At 29.3% G+C, this 19573-nt stretch overlaps 2 protein-coding genes across 2 annotated transcripts; one reads left to right on the top strand and one right to left on the bottom strand.

Annotated features, from left to right (window-relative positions):
• Nucleotides 1–7689: 7689 nt before the first annotated feature.
• On the top strand, nucleotides 7690–8913 carry LOC129910717 (phospholipase A1 VesT1.02-like). Its single transcript, XM_055988240.1, has 3 exons — nucleotides 7690–7732; nucleotides 7794–8061; nucleotides 8178–8913. Exons 1-3 carry the CDS (start codon nucleotides 7690–7692, stop codon nucleotides 8911–8913), a joined length of 1047 nt encoding a protein of 348 aa, XP_055844215.1.
• A 3933-nt stretch (nucleotides 8914–12846) lies between these two features.
• On the bottom strand, nucleotides 12847–14068 carry LOC129910640 (phospholipase A1-like). Its single transcript, XM_055988128.1, has 2 exons — nucleotides 13740–14068; nucleotides 12847–13685 (listed from the first exon to the last, which is right to left on the bottom strand). Exons 1-2 carry the CDS (start codon nucleotides 14066–14068, stop codon nucleotides 12965–12967), a joined length of 1050 nt encoding a protein of 349 aa, XP_055844103.1. The 3' UTR covers nucleotides 12847–12964.
• Between the last annotated feature and the right edge of the window lie 5505 nt (nucleotides 14069–19573).

Below are 19573 nucleotides of genomic sequence, written 5' to 3'. Positions count from 1 at the left end.
TATGGCTCTTCAAAGAATTTTTTCTTGAAAATGTACATCTATTTCCAAGTACAACTTTCTTATTTTCAATTTTACAGAAAAAAGTACCTTAATCAGAATTGTAGAAAATTATCTACAAAAACGCTTTAAAAAATTTTTGTTGTGGGACTTACGGTTCGCAAGATATCGATAAAAAACAGTTTACATTACACTACTTTTTCCAAGATGGCGGCCAAATAGGAGGATTTCAACCCCGAAAACTGGATTGTATGCCCTCACATTAACCTCCCCTGCACACCAAAACAAAAAAATCTTGTCCTACCCAAAATGCAAGGTTAATGTAACATTTCAATGGAACAGATATAGAAAATAATGCTTTAAAATTCAGCCAATAAAAAAAAAGAAGATAAGGATGCGCTCAGAGAAATGCAAGAAAAATTCAACAATCGGTTTGGCCTGATAGTGCAAAGCCTAGCCTAGCCTAATGATGAAAAAACAAGCCGAAGATTTTTTTAATGTAGGTAGACATTTGGTTCATTAAGGTTTTATTAAGTACTCAGAATAATATTAAAAAATGAAAAAAAAAATTAAATAATTTACCAAAAAAAAAAACTTTATTTTGCTTAAAACAATGATGCTATGAAACATCTTTTTTTTTCAATTTTTTACAGATAGTGGGCCGGTGAAATTCTCAAGATTTGAACACCTCTAAAATCATATTATGATGGTAAATTTTAATAAATGATGGTATTATTTGATTTAACATCGCGAGACTTCCTTTTATATGACTATGTTATTTCAAATGGTAAAAGTTTCTTAGAATATTAAGGCTTTTTATGTAAACCTCCAAAATGTTTTCAAATTTTATTTTATAAGAAATTAATGCAAATACAAATTTTAAAAATATTCTTTTTAATGGATTTGATGCAAATAAAATGTATATGTATGTGATTAAATTTCCAAATTCCTGCTAACGGAAACATTTCTTTTTTAAGCGTCTTATATCAAAAATAAAAGAATAGGTACAAATTCGATTTCAAAAAAAATTTTGTAATGAAACTACTCAAATTTGTTAAATTTTGGCTTTATTAACAAATTCAATTTTTTTTAAGCTACTTAACTGTTTAAATCGATTTTTAAACAACTCGTAACCATTTTTTAATATAATATCGAACTCTACTTCAAATAACATTTCGAAAACAATTTTTTAAAAGATAAGGAAATAGAATAAAAATAAAGTCCACGACTGGGTCGCATGCACTTGCTCTTATGTTGAAAGCTTTTTATTAACTCTATAAAAGAATAATTTTGAGCAAAATTTATAAGAAGTACAAAATAGTATAAAAAGTTCATTTTAAAATGACAATTTTAAGTGGTCTTAATCTCCAAATGAATTATGATTTGTTGGAACCGTTTTTTGAAAAAAAAATAATTTTTGTGTATACAAATTTTTGAAAATTTATCAAAAAAATATTTGGTATGACATTTTGAAGGAATTATTTTTCCACATCTTCAAATAAATTCATTTATCCGTTTTCACAAAAGTGTATACCTATAAAAAAAAAAAACAATAAAATTTAAATATTTTTTAAAAATCTAAAATTGACTTTTTTTTTATTTAAAATAAAGACTACCTACTTTAGCGTGTTTGCCCAAAAAAGTATGTTCTGGTTTTGAGTAAAGTGCAAAACAACACCAAAAATGGATAAATCGCAATTTGATGTTGTTTTTTTTTTCACTTCACTCAAAATCTGAATCTTTACGTCACTTAATTTTGTGTCGCTGGTTATTACCTACCAACTATCTGCGAAAAATTTTAAAGTTTATTCTTTAAAAGAAAAAAATCATGTGTGCAATTCACACGTGGTAGAAGTGAAACCTTAACAAATCATTTTTCTTGCAAAAGAAAATCGAAAAAATGTACCTTTTTCTTTTATTCCTTAAAATCCATTTTTTTTTCGTCATGCCGTCCGTCGGTCTGTGCGTGTGTGCGTCTGTGCGTCCATCTGTACATCGAGCTAGGGCCTAAGCGGATGGATGGATTTGCTTGAAACTTGGGACAGATGCTTTTTAGGTTATTCCCTAGGACCGTTTTTTTTTTTTATTTTTTTAATATCTCCTTTTTAACGCATATCTCCCATATAATGTTTTCGAGGTATTGCAACTTTCTCGAAAACGGCTCTAACGATTTTGATTAAATTTGGTGTACGTAATAGACATATTGATTCTAACAAAACTGAGTTTTTAATTTTTCTCAAAAAATGCGGAGAACGGAAATATGGTGTTGCCGTTTTTCAAAAATTGACATGTTTTTTAAGTTCATATAAGTCAATTTTATTAAAAATTTACAGACATCATTTTGAAGTATAAAATTAAAAAAAAAAATATTTTTAAAAACATTTTTGAAAAAAAAAAAATTTTATAATTTAATTTTTAAACTTTCGATTTTTTTTTCTCGACACTAAATAAAATCTTAAATTTCCAATAGACATTTAAGATAAAGATACTGTGAACTACAAGAGCAAGTACGTGCGACCCAGTCGTGCATTTTATTTTATATGACAACCCAAAATAAATTTTATATATTTAGTCCAGTCAAGTTATAGTTTAGCTGAGAAATAATTCGCAACTGCAATTCGTACCTAAAATATGAAAGTCCACTAGTACAGGAACTAAACTCCCCATTTTCCACACAAATGTCTGGACGACTTTGGCCGCCATTTTGTTTTGAACAGTTTTGCGACTATCGCTTGTAGTTCGGGTAGTTTTGGTGTTAGAGAAAAATGTTATGAGACAAACTTGTAGTAAATTTTATTTCCCACAAAATATATTATATAACTTTTTACTCTAAAACCCTCCATTTAGGAATTATAATGAATTTCGTAAAATGCTATGCATACTTTTTTTTTATATGCACCATAACTTTTTATTTTAAACTTTTATCAAAAAATTGTTGTTATAAAAATTGAAGAACTATTAATTAACTATGTTTTTCTCGCATAAGGTTTTTTTCTCCGACGTACCGTTCCCTCACTAGACCGACAAATCAATAAAAAAAATTAGAAAAAACAGGGTGAGGGGAGAGCACGATAACTATGGCGCTGAGATTTGATAACTGTAATTTGTAGAAGGGTTCAATACAAGTATTTTTTACTTAGGGAGGGGGGGTCTATCTAACCCCGTTTAGGCGGGAGGGGAAATTTTCTAAAAAACAACCTAATATTTAAAAAAATTATTAAAAAACAACGGCAAGACTAAGAGTTATGAAGGATATTTTTTTCAAAAGCCACAATTAAACGCTTTATTTTAATTTTTAAATAGTGTTTTTAAAATTAATAGTTTTTGAAATAATCGATCTCAAAGTTAAAATTAGCGAAACAAATTAAAAAAAAAAACACTTTCAATACTATTTTTGTCAGGACCATTAATTTCAATACAAATTTACTATTACAATAAAACTACCTTCGCTGATTTTCTATGCCTTCTTGTTTTTGAGAAAATTGAAAAATGAAACAAACAAAAAAAACAGATTAACAATTTCAGTGTTTGACAGAAAATCAGCCAAGGTAGTTTTATTGTACCTAATAGTAAATTTTGTATTGAAATTAATGGTCCTGACAAAAATAGTATTGAATGTGTTTTTTTTTTTTTTTAATTTGTTTCGCTAATTTTAACTTTGAGATCAATTATTTCAAAAACTATTAATTTTAAAAACACTATTTAAAAATTAAAATAAAGCGTTTAATTGTGGCTTTTGAAAAAAATATCCTTCATAACTCTTAGTCTTGCCGTTGTTTTTTAATAATTTTTTTAAATATTAGGTTGTTTTTTAGAAAATTTCCCCCTACCGCCTAAACGGGGTTAGATAGACCCCCCCTCCCAAAGTAAAAAATACTTGTATTGAACCCTTCTACAAAATACAGTTACCAAATCTCAGCGCCATAGTTATCGTGCTCTCCCCTCACCCTGTTTTTTCTAATTTTTTTTATTGATTTGTCGTTCTAGTGAGGGAACGGTACGTCGGAGAAAAAAACCTTATGCGAGAAAAACATAGTTAATTAATAGTTCTTCAATTTTTATAACAACAATTTTTTGATAAAAGTTTAAAATAAAAAGTTATGGTGCATATAAAAAAAAAGTATGCATAGCATTTTACGAAATTCATTATAATTCCTAAATGGTGGGTTTTAGAGTAAAAAGTTATATAATATATTTTGTGGGAAATAAAATTTACTACAAGTTTGTCTCATAACATTTTTCTCTAACACCAAAACTACCTGAACTACAAGCGATAGTCGCAAAACTGTTCAAAACAAAATGGCGGCCAAAGTCGTCCAGACATTTGTGTGGAAAATGGGGGGTTTAGTTCCTGTACTAGTGGACTTTCATATTTTAGGTACGAATTGCAGTTGCGAATTATTTCTCAGACCTCCATACAACCAAATATAATTTGACTGGACTATATCTGAAAGATTAATATTTCACCTTTCATATAACGCTTCAATCATATTTCTAGCATGAAATTTCAAACTGAGAAAACGGTACTTCCTGGTCATCAGCAACAGATTTCCACATGTGTTTTGAGGTATTTTTCAAACTTTTCAATTTAAGATTTTTGCACTTGTACAGCACGTACCGTTATATGTGATATATCAAATGAAAGCTATTATGATCAGCATGCGTAGAAGTAAAATATAATTTGTATGTGCTCTAGATCAAAAGATAAAACGTGTTTAGAAAAAGAACATCTTTTCACCGTTATCTCAGAATTTTGAATATAAAATCAATTGAAATTTTGCAAAGTTATAGTTTATTTAATTACCTATCTGCAGTATAAATTTCATTTATCTGTCTATTAAAACAAAAAAGTTATAATCAATTGATTTTTCCTGTCGCTTTTTCGTTTCATCATGTTTCAAATACGATACTAAAGAAGTTTTGACTTCAAATGAAAAAAAAAAAAAAAATATCATGTGTGCAATTCACACGTGGTAGAAGAGAAACCTTAAAAAATCATTTTTCTTGCAAAAAAAAAAATAGAAAAAATCTACCTATTTTTATTCTATCACCTTCAAATCCATGTTTTTTACATGACAACCTAGGTAAATTTTATAGCATCTGAAAGCTTATTGTCTTAGCTCAAAATATATATATCGATCAAGTCTATCAGACATCTACAAAAAGAGCTGGAATTTTTTGAACTGGATCAATTTCCATAAAAAAAAGCGAAAAAACACGTATTTTTATCTTCTCACACTATTAAATCCATTTTTTTCCGTAACAACCTATACACATTTTTACACCATCTGAAAGCTTATTGTCTTAGCTCGATCAGGTGTATGAGACATCTACAAAAAGAGCTAGACTTTTTTAAACTCGATAAAATTTCATCCAAAAAGCAAAAAAAAACATTTATTTTTATGTTCACATGCTATTAAATCAATTTTTTTGTTTGACAACCTATATAAAATTTTATACCATGTGAAAGCTTATTGTATAATGATGTATAAATCTTATTTCAAAGATGTCTACAAGAGAAGTTAGAATTTTTTAAATTCAACCATGTCGAATTTCCAGACTGAGATTACGGTACTTCCTACACTGGTAGCTGGTCATCGCCAACAGATCTCCACAGGTGTTTTGAGGTATTTTTAAATTTTTTTCAATTTAAGATTGAGTAACTTGTAGAGCACGTAACGTTATGTGTGATATATCAAATAAAAGGTTATGTTATCAGCATGCGTATTAAAGTTAAATGAAGTTCAAAAGACATAACGTGTGTTGGAAAAGAACATCTTTTTACCGTTATCTCCGAATTTTGAATATGAAATTAATTGAAATTTTGTACAATTATAATTTATTTAATTACCTATCTACAGTACAAATTTCATTCATCTATCTGATAAAACAAAAAAGTTATAACAAGTTGAAGTCGTGTCGCGTTTTCGTTTCATCTTGTTTCAAATCACTACGATACTAAAGAAGTTTTCACTTCAAAAACACATTTTTTTGATTTACTCATTCATTAATAACCTAGGAGCCACTGTATGAATACCCCCTTAACAAGGCACGAGATTTTGTATATGGATGTTCCAAAATTCTAAATCTAATATTCTAAGTACATCTTATCGAAAAAAAAAACTCTAGAATACTAGAGTGTATAGCTGTAGCAAATCGTATGTATTCGTTACTAAAATGCGGGTATACACTTTAGTAACGAGTAACGAAACGTTACTTTCTAAACAGTATCGTTACTCGTATGTTTCGTTACTGGGTACTGAAGTTACGAAACAAACGAAACATACGAGATACGAAACATACGAATAACGACACTATTCCAATTTCAATACTAAATCCAATGTATGAGATGCGAAACAAAGTGATACACACAATTTGTCGCATCTCGTATCCGTATCCGTATCGTTACCGTAGTCATATAATGCTAACTCCAGATAATTATCTGAAGTTCACTTTTGTCTCGATAAAAACATTATTGCCAAGGATCAATAAATCGTTGTGTTATCTATAATTTATATAGAAATATCAAGAGAGACGTTTTGGTATTTACTCAATGTGGCCAAAATATGCCCGTGCGCAACCAATGTGTTTATGGCGTTGGTGTTAATGGTCTTTAAATGTAGCTTAATAATGTACAAAATTATTTTGGTTTTTCAAAAAATTTGTTCATTTTCAGTGCAAAATTTTCAACACAAAAAAAGCAGAGAAAACGAGGTTTAAAAACCACTCTCAAAGAAAAAATAAATGAAAAATTGTTCGACATGGTTGTATTAAAGTGTTAATATTCCGAGATTTGCACAATGTACTTTTCAAAAAAAGATCTTTAAAGAATTGTGATAAGATTACTGAAACAATATAAACATTAAATTACCAATGTTTTGTCGAAAAATTAGGAAAAAATTCAAAAAAGTTTCCACAATTGATTAAAAAAAAAACCGGAACTAATTTTAATGTTTATGGCCTTAAAATGTAGCTTAGATTATACAAATGCTTTTTGTTTGTTTTTTTTTTTTTTAATTTTTTACCCCCCTTTACCAACGTACGAAATATACTTAAAAAACCAAACATACGAAACGTATCAAATACATGAAATATACGAAATGTACGAAACATACGGAGCATGCTAAAGTAACGAAAGTAACGAAACATACGAAACATGCGAAATATACGAAAAATACGAAACATACGAAAGTAACGAGTAACGATATTATTGATGCGGGTACTAGTATCAAAAGTAACGTATACATGCGGGTACTCATTTTGTCGTTACTTTTACAGCCCTACTAGAGTGTTTCCCAAAAAATGAATAATTAAAAAACGTAAATAAATAGGTACATACATCCAAAAAGATAATTTGAAAAGAGAGATAAACTATACTTTTTCCAATACGCATAAACAAATTCAGATTAAATACTAATATCTTTAGGGCGGGTTCCTTCCAAAAATCAATTAATATTAATTTATATAAAATTGATTTATTCGAAGAAATATCTATTAACAAGCCTCAACGACCGATTAAAATCTTCAAATTTAACTCACTTTTAATTTTAGACAAAAAAAAAAAAAAAAAAACAAAGACAAAGACAAGACAACAAAGATAAGAAACTTTTTATCTAACAATGAAAAAATTGTATAAAAGCCATTAAAATGCGCAAAAATTATTAATTTATTATATTTTTTTTTTTTGAAAAAATGAAATCATTAGCAGCTCTGCTATTTTTAAGTGTAACTTTTGGTAGGTTCTAATCAAAAAATAAATTAAGGACTAATAAATTAAAATTTTAATTTTATTTTAGTTTTTGCACTACCGATTGAAGAAAGTAACAAAGTATCGGAGAATGGTTATTTTGTTCCACAACTCGATTGGTCCTTGAAATGGATGTCCGCAGAGGAAGTTAAAAAGGAGGAACGTAAAGGAGAAACGAAGGCGAGAAATTGGTTCAATGATAGACCAGTGGATTTTCACTTGTACACTCGGAAGAATCCTAAAAAGTCTCAGAAAATATCTCCCACCGATCTAAAAGGTTTGAAAAAATCGAATTTCAATAGTGACAATCCCACAAGGTAAGCAATAAGTTAGATTTCAAAATTTCCCTTTTAATTGTTAAAAAAAAGTCCCTCATTCTATCCAAGTTTATCAATCTGACTCTTTTAATTATTTAGTTTGATACTTTTTATAGAATCATCATTCATGGCTGGCAAAACAGCTACAAATCGGAACTTAATGTTGTAATCCGTGAAGCTTCATTAGAAGTCATGGACTGCAACGTGATCTCTGTGGACTGGAGTCGAATGTTAAATTATCTCACCGCAAACTATATTGGCGCCAAAGCACAGGTTCCCAAAGTTGGTGTCAAAGTTGCCAAATTAATTGATTTCTTAGTCGACGAAGGCAACATGTCGTTGGATGATCTTCATGTCATTGGTCACAGTTTAGGTGCTCATGTGTCAGGGGTAGCTGGCAAAAATGTGGGTAACGGAGAAGTTCATACAATTATAGCCCTAGATCCGGCAGGACCAATGTATGGAGATACTAAGCCCTCAGATCGTCTGACCGAAGATGACGCTCGATATGTTGAAGTAATTCACACTAATGGCGGTATGTTGGGTTATCTGGAACCAATTGGTAATGCTGATTTCTATGCAAATGGAGGCAAATCACAGCCAGGATGTCCTTTTGATCTTGTTGGATTATGTTCCCATTTGAGGGCGTTTTGGTATTATGCTGAATCAATTAGGGAAAACAGCTTTAGGAGCAAAAAGTGTCCAGGTTTTGAATATGCCATTTCGAACGAATGTCATGATGAAATTGATGAAGTCCGATTGGGAGGTGCAAACAATTATGAATTAGCTAGTGGAGAATATTTAACGCCAGTGAATGATGTACCACCTTATGGAAAGTCATGGATTAAATAAGTTTTTTTTTTTATAAATTAATAAAAATAATGTTATCGTCTATTGTATAGACATTTTTTTATTTGGTTGACTTTGAGTTAAAGGATTCTAAAGAAGAAAATAATTCAATAAAATGGCTTAATATTTTTTACTTGCTCTATAGGTACGGTGACCATATTTTTGGAAGCGAAACCCGGGACAGATACAAAATTCGTTGGATCGTTTTGAAAATATTGATTTTTCAAAAAAAAATTAAATTTTTTAGATGAGTTTTCATAATTTTTCCTTATTTTGATATCAAGATTTCCTAAACGATTTTATGGGAGCCTTTTTGTTGCAATCATTTAAGTCGTTTACGAAATCAGAAATCTAGAAAATGGTTTTATAATAATGTCTGTTAATAACTTTTAAAAATATATTTTTTTAATCAAAATCGGGAGAGCTATTTTTTAACATTTTAATTTTATTTTAAATTATTTTTAAATTGTATGATCTTAAACACAACTTTTAACATTTCCTTAAAAGTTTTGAAAGTTATCTGGGTTCTTTACTCTGCCATCAGTGGCGTACGTTGAGTCGGTGGGGCCCCGGGGTAAGACTAAATTTTGGGTCCCCTTTGATATTTGGGGGCCCCTTAGTTACAAAAAAAAATTACGTATACTCCATACGTTTTTTTTTTGTATGGCTTATTTATTTTTAGGTTTATTTTAATGTTTTAATATGTTCGTAATGCACTGTGCTATACTTACTTAAAATGTCTCTCATAAAAGTAGTAAACACTTGTACTAGGGGCCCCCAAAATTAAATATTTAGAGACCACTAAAATAAAAAATTTTTAGCTAAGAATTGATAGTTCTTTGGGCCTCTGTTCTGAAGTAATAAATACATATTTTATTTTCCATCATCAGACATAATTTTTTTTATTTTGGGGCCTCTGAAAAATTATTTTTAGAGCCTCAAAATTAAGTGCTTAGAGGCCCCAAAAATATAATATAATTTTTTTGGAGCCAAGAATTAATAGGTATTGGGGCCTCTGTTCTGAAGTAATATTCGGAATGCCACCATTAACGTAATGTTTTTATTTTGGGCCCTGATGTATTTATGTTGGGGCCCCTGAATTTATATTTAATTTTGCTTTTTTGGGGCACCTAATGTATTATTTGTGGTGGCAAAGATTTTTCAAGTAATATTTATTGGGGCCCTAAGATAAAATTATAATTTTTCTTTTAAAAAAGCAGTTTATTTTATTTATGGCCCCTGGGGTAACCTTTTTTTAAAATCAATATACATATATTGTGTGGCTACCAATGCACTGAATGACATAATTTGTCTCCCTGGTTACTTCGTAACTCAATTTATGCTAACAGTTTCCTTCTCTGCATTGTCTCCAGTGGGGGCCCTGGGGTCTGTCGGTTGGGGGCCCCGGGGCACCGCCCCGCTTGCCCCAAGGGACCGTACGCCCCTGTCTTCCATATGTTCTTTATTCGAAAACATTTTACCTGGTGTAGCAACCTGACAAACAGAAGCTGAAACTAAATAATTGACGAACATTTAAAAAAAACTCAGCCTAGTCTAGAGGCGAAACGAAAATTTTCATACAAAACCAGCACACAATTTTGCTTTTCGTTGCACAATAAGCAGCTTAGGTAACGAAATTCTTATACCTGTGCTAGAATATATGGAGATTTTTCAATCGTTTGTCACTCCCATTTATTATTTTTTGTCCAGGCAATTTTTCTTGCAGCAAAAGTTTTTTGACTTTGGAGACTTAGAAAAATTTTCGTTTTGCTTCAGGAGCGTACACTAGGTTTAATGCTTTATCGGAAAAATTAGAAACATTTTAATTTACAACCGCTGTTTTCTTGTTTTCCGTACGAAGTATTTAAAATATTGAATACAAAAATCAGAGAATGTCCAAATACGGGACAATCACGGGACAAATTACAAAATACGAGACACTTATACGTCCCGGGTTTCTTAAATAAAAACCCGGGACAAGCTGTCCGGTTTACCCGGACAGTCCCGGGTAAACCGGGATGGATGGTCACCGTATCTATATGGCAAGTACCTAATGGTTTCGTGTCAAAAAAAAAAAAATTAGGTTTTAATCAGAACCAACATTACGATGATGGAGGAGTCCGATAAAGTGGGTCTCACAATTCCGTCCGTCCGTCTCACAGTGGGGCAGAATAGGTCAATTTTTGATATTAATTACTTCTACTAATAATAAGACATTTTTTGTCACTTTAGTTGGTTTTGTAACTAAAGTTAACAGACTTCTTGAATTTTATGAACTTTTTTCCACTAAAATTTTTATTTTTCTCCAGAAAATTAAGTAAGGGCACAAAATATTTATACATTTGAAAAAAACCTATAATTTTGAATTATGTTTTTTTTTGTTTAAAAAGTGAACTTTATTTTAAGAAATAGTTCTTCAGTTTAACCTAAGAAAAAAATTGTATGGGAAGGGGGCTGTATCACCCCTCGTTCCGGTGGGAGGGGCAATTTTTTGAAAATTTGACCTTAATACAAAAAAAAAATACATAAAATCAAGAAAATGACATAGAATACTGTGCAATAGCTTTTTTGAAAGCTTATTTTCCATTCTTTCAAATGCTTTTTGATTAAAGTAGTTTTCGCGAATACTTTTTGTGAAATATAATTTCAAAGTCAAAACTTTGAAAAAAAAAAATTGTCAAATTTGATGTACAAGTTATTTTTTTTTTCAAATTTGCTTTGTGTTAGACTTTTTTTAAAAGGCCTTATAGCCGCATCAATTTTAATTGGAAAAAAAATTAATAATTAATTAAATTAAAAAATATTTTAATAAAAAAAAAAGTAAAAAACAAAAGCACTAACTTTATATAACAAATCACCCTGTTTCACGAAACTTCTTATAATAAAACAACTTTTAAAAAGAACAAAAACATTTTTTATAAGTAATCAGTGCATGATTGTCAAAAAAGAATGATTTTGTAATTTATTTTAATAAAAACGAAAAAACGCACTTTCTTTAAAACAACTGTTTTTTGAAGTTCAAAATTTCATTAAAAATATTTTAGGCAAATATTTAGCAAAAGTGTTTATATAGGCTTATAGAGAAATTGCTTATCATGTTTTCTCCATTTTTAGACTTGCTAAATATTTGCCTAAACAGAAGATTTTGAGATAAACTTTAAAATGCGTTTCAAAAAATTCATTATTTTCTCATTCAATTTTTTAATATACCTAAGAAATTTTTAAAAATTTTTTTTTGCAGAAGAATAGTAATTTATATACTTTTATCTATGCGAGAAATTTGTATTTTATTTTTTTCTCAAATAATATTGAGTTTAAACAAAAAAAAAAAAAAAACAAAAGAACATCTTTTTTTATTACTTATTAAAAACTGAATTTTTGCTCTAAAACTCTCAACTTCAACCGCATGAATAAACATAAATCAAAGACTTTGAACAAAACAAATATGCTCATTTTATCAATTTTACTGTTAAGTTTAGAACTCGTGATCTTTTTTTCGCATAGCTTTAGTTTAAAAAATAAATACACTATATGGGGCTGCCCCACTGTGCGTCTGTGCGTCTGTGCGTCTGTGCGTCCATCTGTACACATTTCCACAGCCTAAACGGGTGGACGAATTTTCTTAACATTTGGTACACATGATTTTTATGGAATTCTGAAAGTTGTTTTTTTTGTTTTTTGTTTTTTTATGGCTCGCTTAGAAAGTGTACCTCCCATACAAATTTTTTTCAATTTAAACCAAATATCTCGAAAACGGCTCTAACAATTTTCATTAAACTTTGCTGACGTAATGTTTAAAGCGATTGCAATAAAACTGCATTTTTATTTGTTCCAAAAAAAGTCAAATACATTTTTTTTTTTCATTTCAAAAATGTTTTGCCCTAAATGTCTGCTCTTCCCCAATATCAATTTTTTTTTAGTTTATATAGAGCCAGCTCTTAAAATCTACAAGTAAACTAACATAAAAGTGCTTTGGACGGCAAGAGCAAGTACGTGCGACCCCAGTCGTGCATTTTATTTTAATTGTTTGTGAAGTTGATACATTTTCTTAAATTCATTTTGGTTGACCATAAAGAGGATTGTCATTGACAGGAGTATAGTAATATCCCTCAAGATTTCCAAAATTCAAACTATTACCCAATTGAGCAACCGATTTCTTATCACAAGTCCCCAATAAAGCAGTCATCCAATTCGAACATTTTCGACTTTCAAAACCATTTTCTCTAATAGACTCAGCATAGTAAAGATGTGATCTGGAATGTGAACACATTCCACCTACATCTATTCCACATCCTGGTTGTAACATGCCTCCATTTGCATAGAAATCAGCATTTCCAACAGGTTCCAAGAATCCCAATAAGCCACCATTTGTGTGAACTACTTCAACATATTGGGCATCACCAGCACAGAGACGATTAGTACATGTATCAATCAAATACATTGGCCATGCCGGGTCCAAACCGATAATTGTATGAATTTTCCCAGTTGTCACATGTTTTCCAGCAACTCCTGACACATGGGCACCTAAACTATGACCAATCACATAAAGGTCATCCAAGGACATTTTGCCTTCGGTAACTAAGAAATCAATCATTTGAGCGACTTGTTTGCCAACTTTGGGAACACTGTTTTTGGAATTCATGTAATTATAGCTCATGGCTTTTCCATGCCAGTCCACAGAAATGACATTGCAATCCATGACATCCAAAAAAGCCGGACCTATTTCGTCGTTAACATCGGAAGTAAAATCATTTTGCCAACCATGAATGATGATTCTGTAAAAAATCAATTTGAAGATCAGTCATTAATCACTTTTTTTTTGAACTCACCTTGTTGGATTGCTGCTATTGAAATTTGTCGCACTTAGGCCCGCTTTGTCATTTATTGAAAGCTTTTGCGTGTAATCTCGATTCTTCTGGGTGTACAAGTAAAAAGCAACTTTTACCTTTCGCCCAAATCTTGCCATTGATAATTGCCGTTCAAACTTTGCACCTTCTTCTTTAGTCACCCATTTGAGGGATCCGTTCAAATGTGGTACAAACCAACCATCACTTTTATCAATAGTTTTTGTATTCCTTTCAAGACTTTGTTCAGCAGAAAGTCCAAGAACGTAAGAAGAAGCGATGATTGAGAATAAAATTATTACCAGTGCCTTCATATTGAACAAATAATAAGTTTTTGCTGAGTGTTACTACTTTTATAGCCTTTGTGAAAGAAGACTTTCGACCCTTTACTAATATCATTTTGTTTCCTATAAATCATCAAATTATAATCGCAAAAATTAAGATTGAGACTCTAGATTTTACTAAAAAGACAATTATTGACTTTGTTTTCCGATAAAGATTAGATTTAAATGACGATGACGTCTTATTTGTTAATCTTATCTCAAAAAATAAATAAATATTATTGTTGTTAAAAATAAATAAATATTATTGTTTTAAAAGAAGAAGGAACTATTTAGGGAAAATAAAAATGAGTCGCATTTATTGCTTCCAGAAGCTTAAAATAAGCTCTATTCGCTGCGAAGAAGCTATGAAGAAATTTAATAGTTCAAGTGTTCAAGTAGGTACTTCGTCTTTGTTTTAGGAAAGAAGTTCTTAAAGTATTTTTCTTACTTCAGCAAGGCAATAGTTAAAAAAGAGGTTGAAATTTGCTTTGAGTTAAATAAATCGAATTTGTCTGATTTATGAATGAAATTTATCACTTTAAGCCATTTGTTAGAAAACCGATAAGAAAATGCAAAATGGTCATGATTTTAAGTTTTAGACTATTTTTTAAAGGTCGATATTCAGTTTTATAATATTTAGACTCAGCGTCATAATGCTTAATTTGATCATACCTAATACATTATTTTCAAAAAATCAGGTACATGGAAAGTAAAAGTTTTCTCCGTTTTGTGTATTTCATGATTTTATATGTATTTCTGTTTGGATACATCATTCAGACACTGTTTTTTTTTTTTTTTTTTTCAATTTTAAATTCATTTTTATTTTTCATCATCTTAAAACTATCTTAAAGCTAGACAAAAATTCATAAAAACTAGCCTACTTATCAATTACTTATACAACTAACTTAATGGCCCTATACGGGCACTCTAAGTTATACTTCAACTTTTCTTAATACTAATGCCTTTCGGCCTTAAAACTATTTAAATTCAAATATTTATTTCATGGTTTTATTTTTTCCAAGAAATAATTTTTAAAAAACTTGGATTCTGATCATTTTTTTTTTACATATTTTTAAAACTTACAAACTAATTAAAACTACTTAAAACTACTTAAAGACTAGAACAGCCACATCAAGCAATTTTTATGTTATTTATTTTTTTTTTTTTGTTATTTTTGTTTGTATATTTTTTTTTGTCTTTTTTTTTTTTGGTGCCACCCCGACTGTCCCTACTTAAAACTAAACACCTAAAACCATGTAAGCCGGCGAAGGCATACACCGAAAAAAAAACCAATATCAATTTAACATTTTTTAAATATCAGCCAAAAATGCTCTATAAAAGTGTTTTATGATATTTAAAATTTCAAAACAACATTTTTATTATCAGAATGATATTTAAATGTCACATTTTGGAAATTTTTTTTGATATTTTATTATCATTTTTTCATATCAATTTCTCATTCCAAATTATTGAAATAGGGTAAATTAGGGCATTATGGCATACCTAAGCACAAACTCAAATAACTTTACTACGGACTACAATTTTTAATTCAATCATTTTTTTTTAATTAAATTTCATAAAAACGTAACATAAATAAATTATTTAAGAATAAAAATTCAAGCTTTTTAACAAAAAATAAATTAAATTAAAAATAGTCCAAAAAAAACCATATTGCCCTATGTACGGGCAATATGGCGAACCCCATTTACTTCGGAACCCTTTACTTTTTTTTACGTATATTCAGCATTTCTGAAATAAAATTGTAAATAAGTTTCATAAAATTAACGTTAAATTGAGGTTATTTTCAAATTTAAAAAAATGCAGAGTTACTTTTGAAATTAGTTTTACATAAGGGCATTATGGCGCAGTGGGGTATAATATAGCGCCATAATGCCCTTATTACATCTGCGCCATATTGCAAGATATACACATATTCACAAAACTCCAAAAACTAAACACAATTCTTACTTCAGTTAAAATATAACAAGTGATATAACCAAACCAAAACTGTACTCTGCGTTTCACTCTTTACAACAAACACGTGCACTGTATACTTACCGAGATACACACAAACAAAAACAAAGCGATATTATATTGGAACCCAGAACCGGTATATTTTTTTTGTTTTCTTTTTTGTTTGGCACAAAAATAAAAGCACTGACCTGCGATCGTCAGAAGGCTAGTGTTCGACGAAGGCCAAAGTTTCTGCATTGGTTTTATTTAAATGCGAGTATTGAAAGTATGGTAGTTGAGAGGTGCGCCATAATGCCCGGTGCGCCATAATGCCCGAAGTTACCCTATATTAAATAAAAAATTTTTAATGTGTACTAATTTAAAGGCGCTTAGTGTTTTTTCGAAGTAAAATGTATGATTTACTGAGAAAATTTTATCGGCACTAAGATTTTACTTCACATAGTTTGGGAGAAAATAACAAAACAATAATTATATCACCTATGTATAAAAAAAAATAATATCACCATTATTTTGTAAAGAATATCTTCTTTCAATAATGTTTTGAAAAAAGAAAGAAAATTCTTTAAATAATAAAAATAATAAAAATGAAAAGGAAAGAAATAGGTTTCATTATAATAAACTAAAACGTAAAATCTAGTCAACACCACTTAAACTTAAAAAAATGTCAAAATTATATTTTAATTGTCAAAGTGAAATTTTCACTATCCCGCCTGAAATTAAAAAAATGTCAAAATGATATGATAAAATATCAAAATGGATATTTTAATTGTTGGACGACTTTTGTCACTGAAAAATGTTAATTTGATAGCTGTTATTATCAAATTTTTTTTTCGGTGTAGAAAAACAAAAACCACTTTAACATATCAAATAAAACTACATATAACTAAGAAACCAAAACTGGTTCTCCTGCCTTACCCTATCTCTTTCAGACACTGTATCAGTCGCATCATGCAAAAATCAGTATCCATTAAAATTCGAGCAACCATAAAAGAGCTTAAAAGTAAACTGAAAACATTAACGGCCATATTATTCACTACTTAAAAAAATACATCTGGGCCCTATTTCACCAACTACAAGTTACAAGCACAAATTTGTAACTTGTAGATCACAAGTACAAATTTGTACAATGGAATTCTGTTTCACAAAGTACAAATAAGTAATTCACAAATTTGTAATTATCGAAAAAAAAATTACAACTAACTTTTGAAAACCACAATTTTGTAGAATTATCGTTTCACCAAATATATTTTTTTCTTGTAAACAACAAGTTTATCTCACAAACTTGTAAAGCTCGATTTAGTCTTAGCGGTGACCGTTGAGTTACTTAACTCATAACGACAGAGGTTAAAATTGGTTTCAAATGAAAACTAAGTTGATAATGAATATGAAAAAATAGGATTGCCATTTTTAAAACTTGAGCTCTTATTTGGCAACCCTATTTTAAACGGAAAATTGTCAAATAACTAATACTGTCATATCTTAGTAGTTTAATCAAATAAGAACATTTTTTAAATGAAAAACAAAATTGTAAATATATATGTATTAAGGTTTTTGTATTGCTGGATTATTTTATAATGACATCCATGGATTTATAGAAGTAAAACAAAAGGTAAAATAATAATATTGTAAATAGTGAGGAATATTAATAAAATAATTTAAGGAATGAAGAACTACAAATATGAGAAATAAAAACAAGCCTCTTTGATCAAAAGAGAACGAATTTTTCATACTTAGGAGGCAGGTTATAGCGATCAGGAAAAATTTTTAAACAGATATTTTGTGATGTTTTCATTACCCTTACAATGGGTATCTGACCATACCTAGGGTAGAAGGGGGAGGATTTGCCAGGATTTAGGAAAATTGATATAACGCAAAGTTTTTACGTTTCTTTTAATTTTTTTATATCTGATATTATTATTGACTTTATCATCTTCACTTAAATATTTTTTTCATCTTGATATATTAATTATTTATATTTTTAATAATTTATTCAAAAAAAACGAAAAGTGATGTGGCAAAGCCTCCCCAGGTGGGAGGCTTTGCCACGGGGGTGGGGAGGGATTGCCAGTTACCTAAATATAAAAGTTAATACAAATAAAACCAATAATCATAAACAAAACTTCTTTTTAGCTGAAAGTACGAAGAAGGGATTGATTTTTAAGGATTCTGTCATCCTCTTTTGAGGAAGCTTCTGGCAAATGTACCCCATGGGGTACATTTGCCAGAGCAAAACCTACCCAAAAACAAATGGCAAATGCACCCCACAAGCTAATTCACTTATAACTTTTTTATAAGTTAAACAATAAAAAAATCACTTGTACACAGCATAGTACACATAATTTTCAAAAGATATTTGTATAAAAAAGTAATTTAACAAGACAAATATTAAAAATTTACGACGTTTTCAACATTAAAAAACTAATAAAAAAAAACACAAGCGTCTAATTTATTTCGTGTCCAGCCAAAAGCTGTCAAACTTTGTGGAAAGTTTTCAATCATAAATGTGCAACAGAAAATGATTTTTCGGTATTTAATATTCTGTTGGTTTGGAAAAAAACCTGGACTGGCAAAGGCACCCCACTGGCAAATGCTCCCCCTTCTACCCTACATTAGTTATTTCAAAAAAGTCAAAACTGTAAGGGATTCGATAAATATTAAAAAAAATATTTAATACACACATTTTGCATTCATTTTTTTTTAATGCACAAAATGTTTTATTTGTAATATAATTTTTTTGTAATGCAAAATATATTTATTTGCAATAAAAATATTATTTTCAATGCAAATATTTTTCAGTTGCAATAACATTTTTTTTTAAAGCTAATTTTTTTATTTGCAATAAATATTTTTTTTAATGCAAATATTTTTCAGTTGCAATAAAAATTTTTTTAATGCAATTTTTTTTTTCATTATGAAATTTTTTTTACTTGCAATATATGATTTTTTTTTAATTTCAAATGCATTTTTACAACCCTGAATAATAATAACATAGCTTTTCTAAAAATAATAATAATGGTATTCGGCATAAGGCCATTTTAAACACTTTTATCACTCTAAATACGGTTTTTACAAACTTGTATCAAAAATGACATACGTCTTGACTCTTGTAGAAAATTTTCACAAATAAATACAAACTTGTAACTTTTTTTTTTGGTGAAACAGAAACCCACAAGAAACTTAAAAGCTTACAAATTTGTTACTTGTAAAATACAAGTTTTGGTGAAACAGAAAATGGATTTTTTCACAAATTTAAAATTGTAGATTACAAGTACAATTTTGTGATCACAAGAAACTGGTGAAACAAAATTAATCGATTTTTTCACAAATATTGTGAAAATTACTTGTAATTACAAATTTGTAAGTTGGTGAAATAGGGCCCTGGTTGTAAAATTGTCAAAAATAAATCCAAATCCAAATTAGTAAGTTACCCCTGTTTTAACTATGAAAAAAGTTGAAAAATAGTTAAAAATGACTATATTTTTCTCTGGTATGATAAAGAATATTATTAATTTGGATTTATTT

Source organism: Episyrphus balteatus, chromosome 1 (assembly GCF_945859705.1).
Source record: "Episyrphus balteatus chromosome 1, idEpiBalt1.1, whole genome shotgun sequence".
Classification (NCBI taxonomy): Eukaryota; Metazoa; Arthropoda; class Insecta; order Diptera; family Syrphidae; genus Episyrphus; species Episyrphus balteatus.
This window is presented reverse-complemented; position numbering and strand designations above follow the sequence as displayed.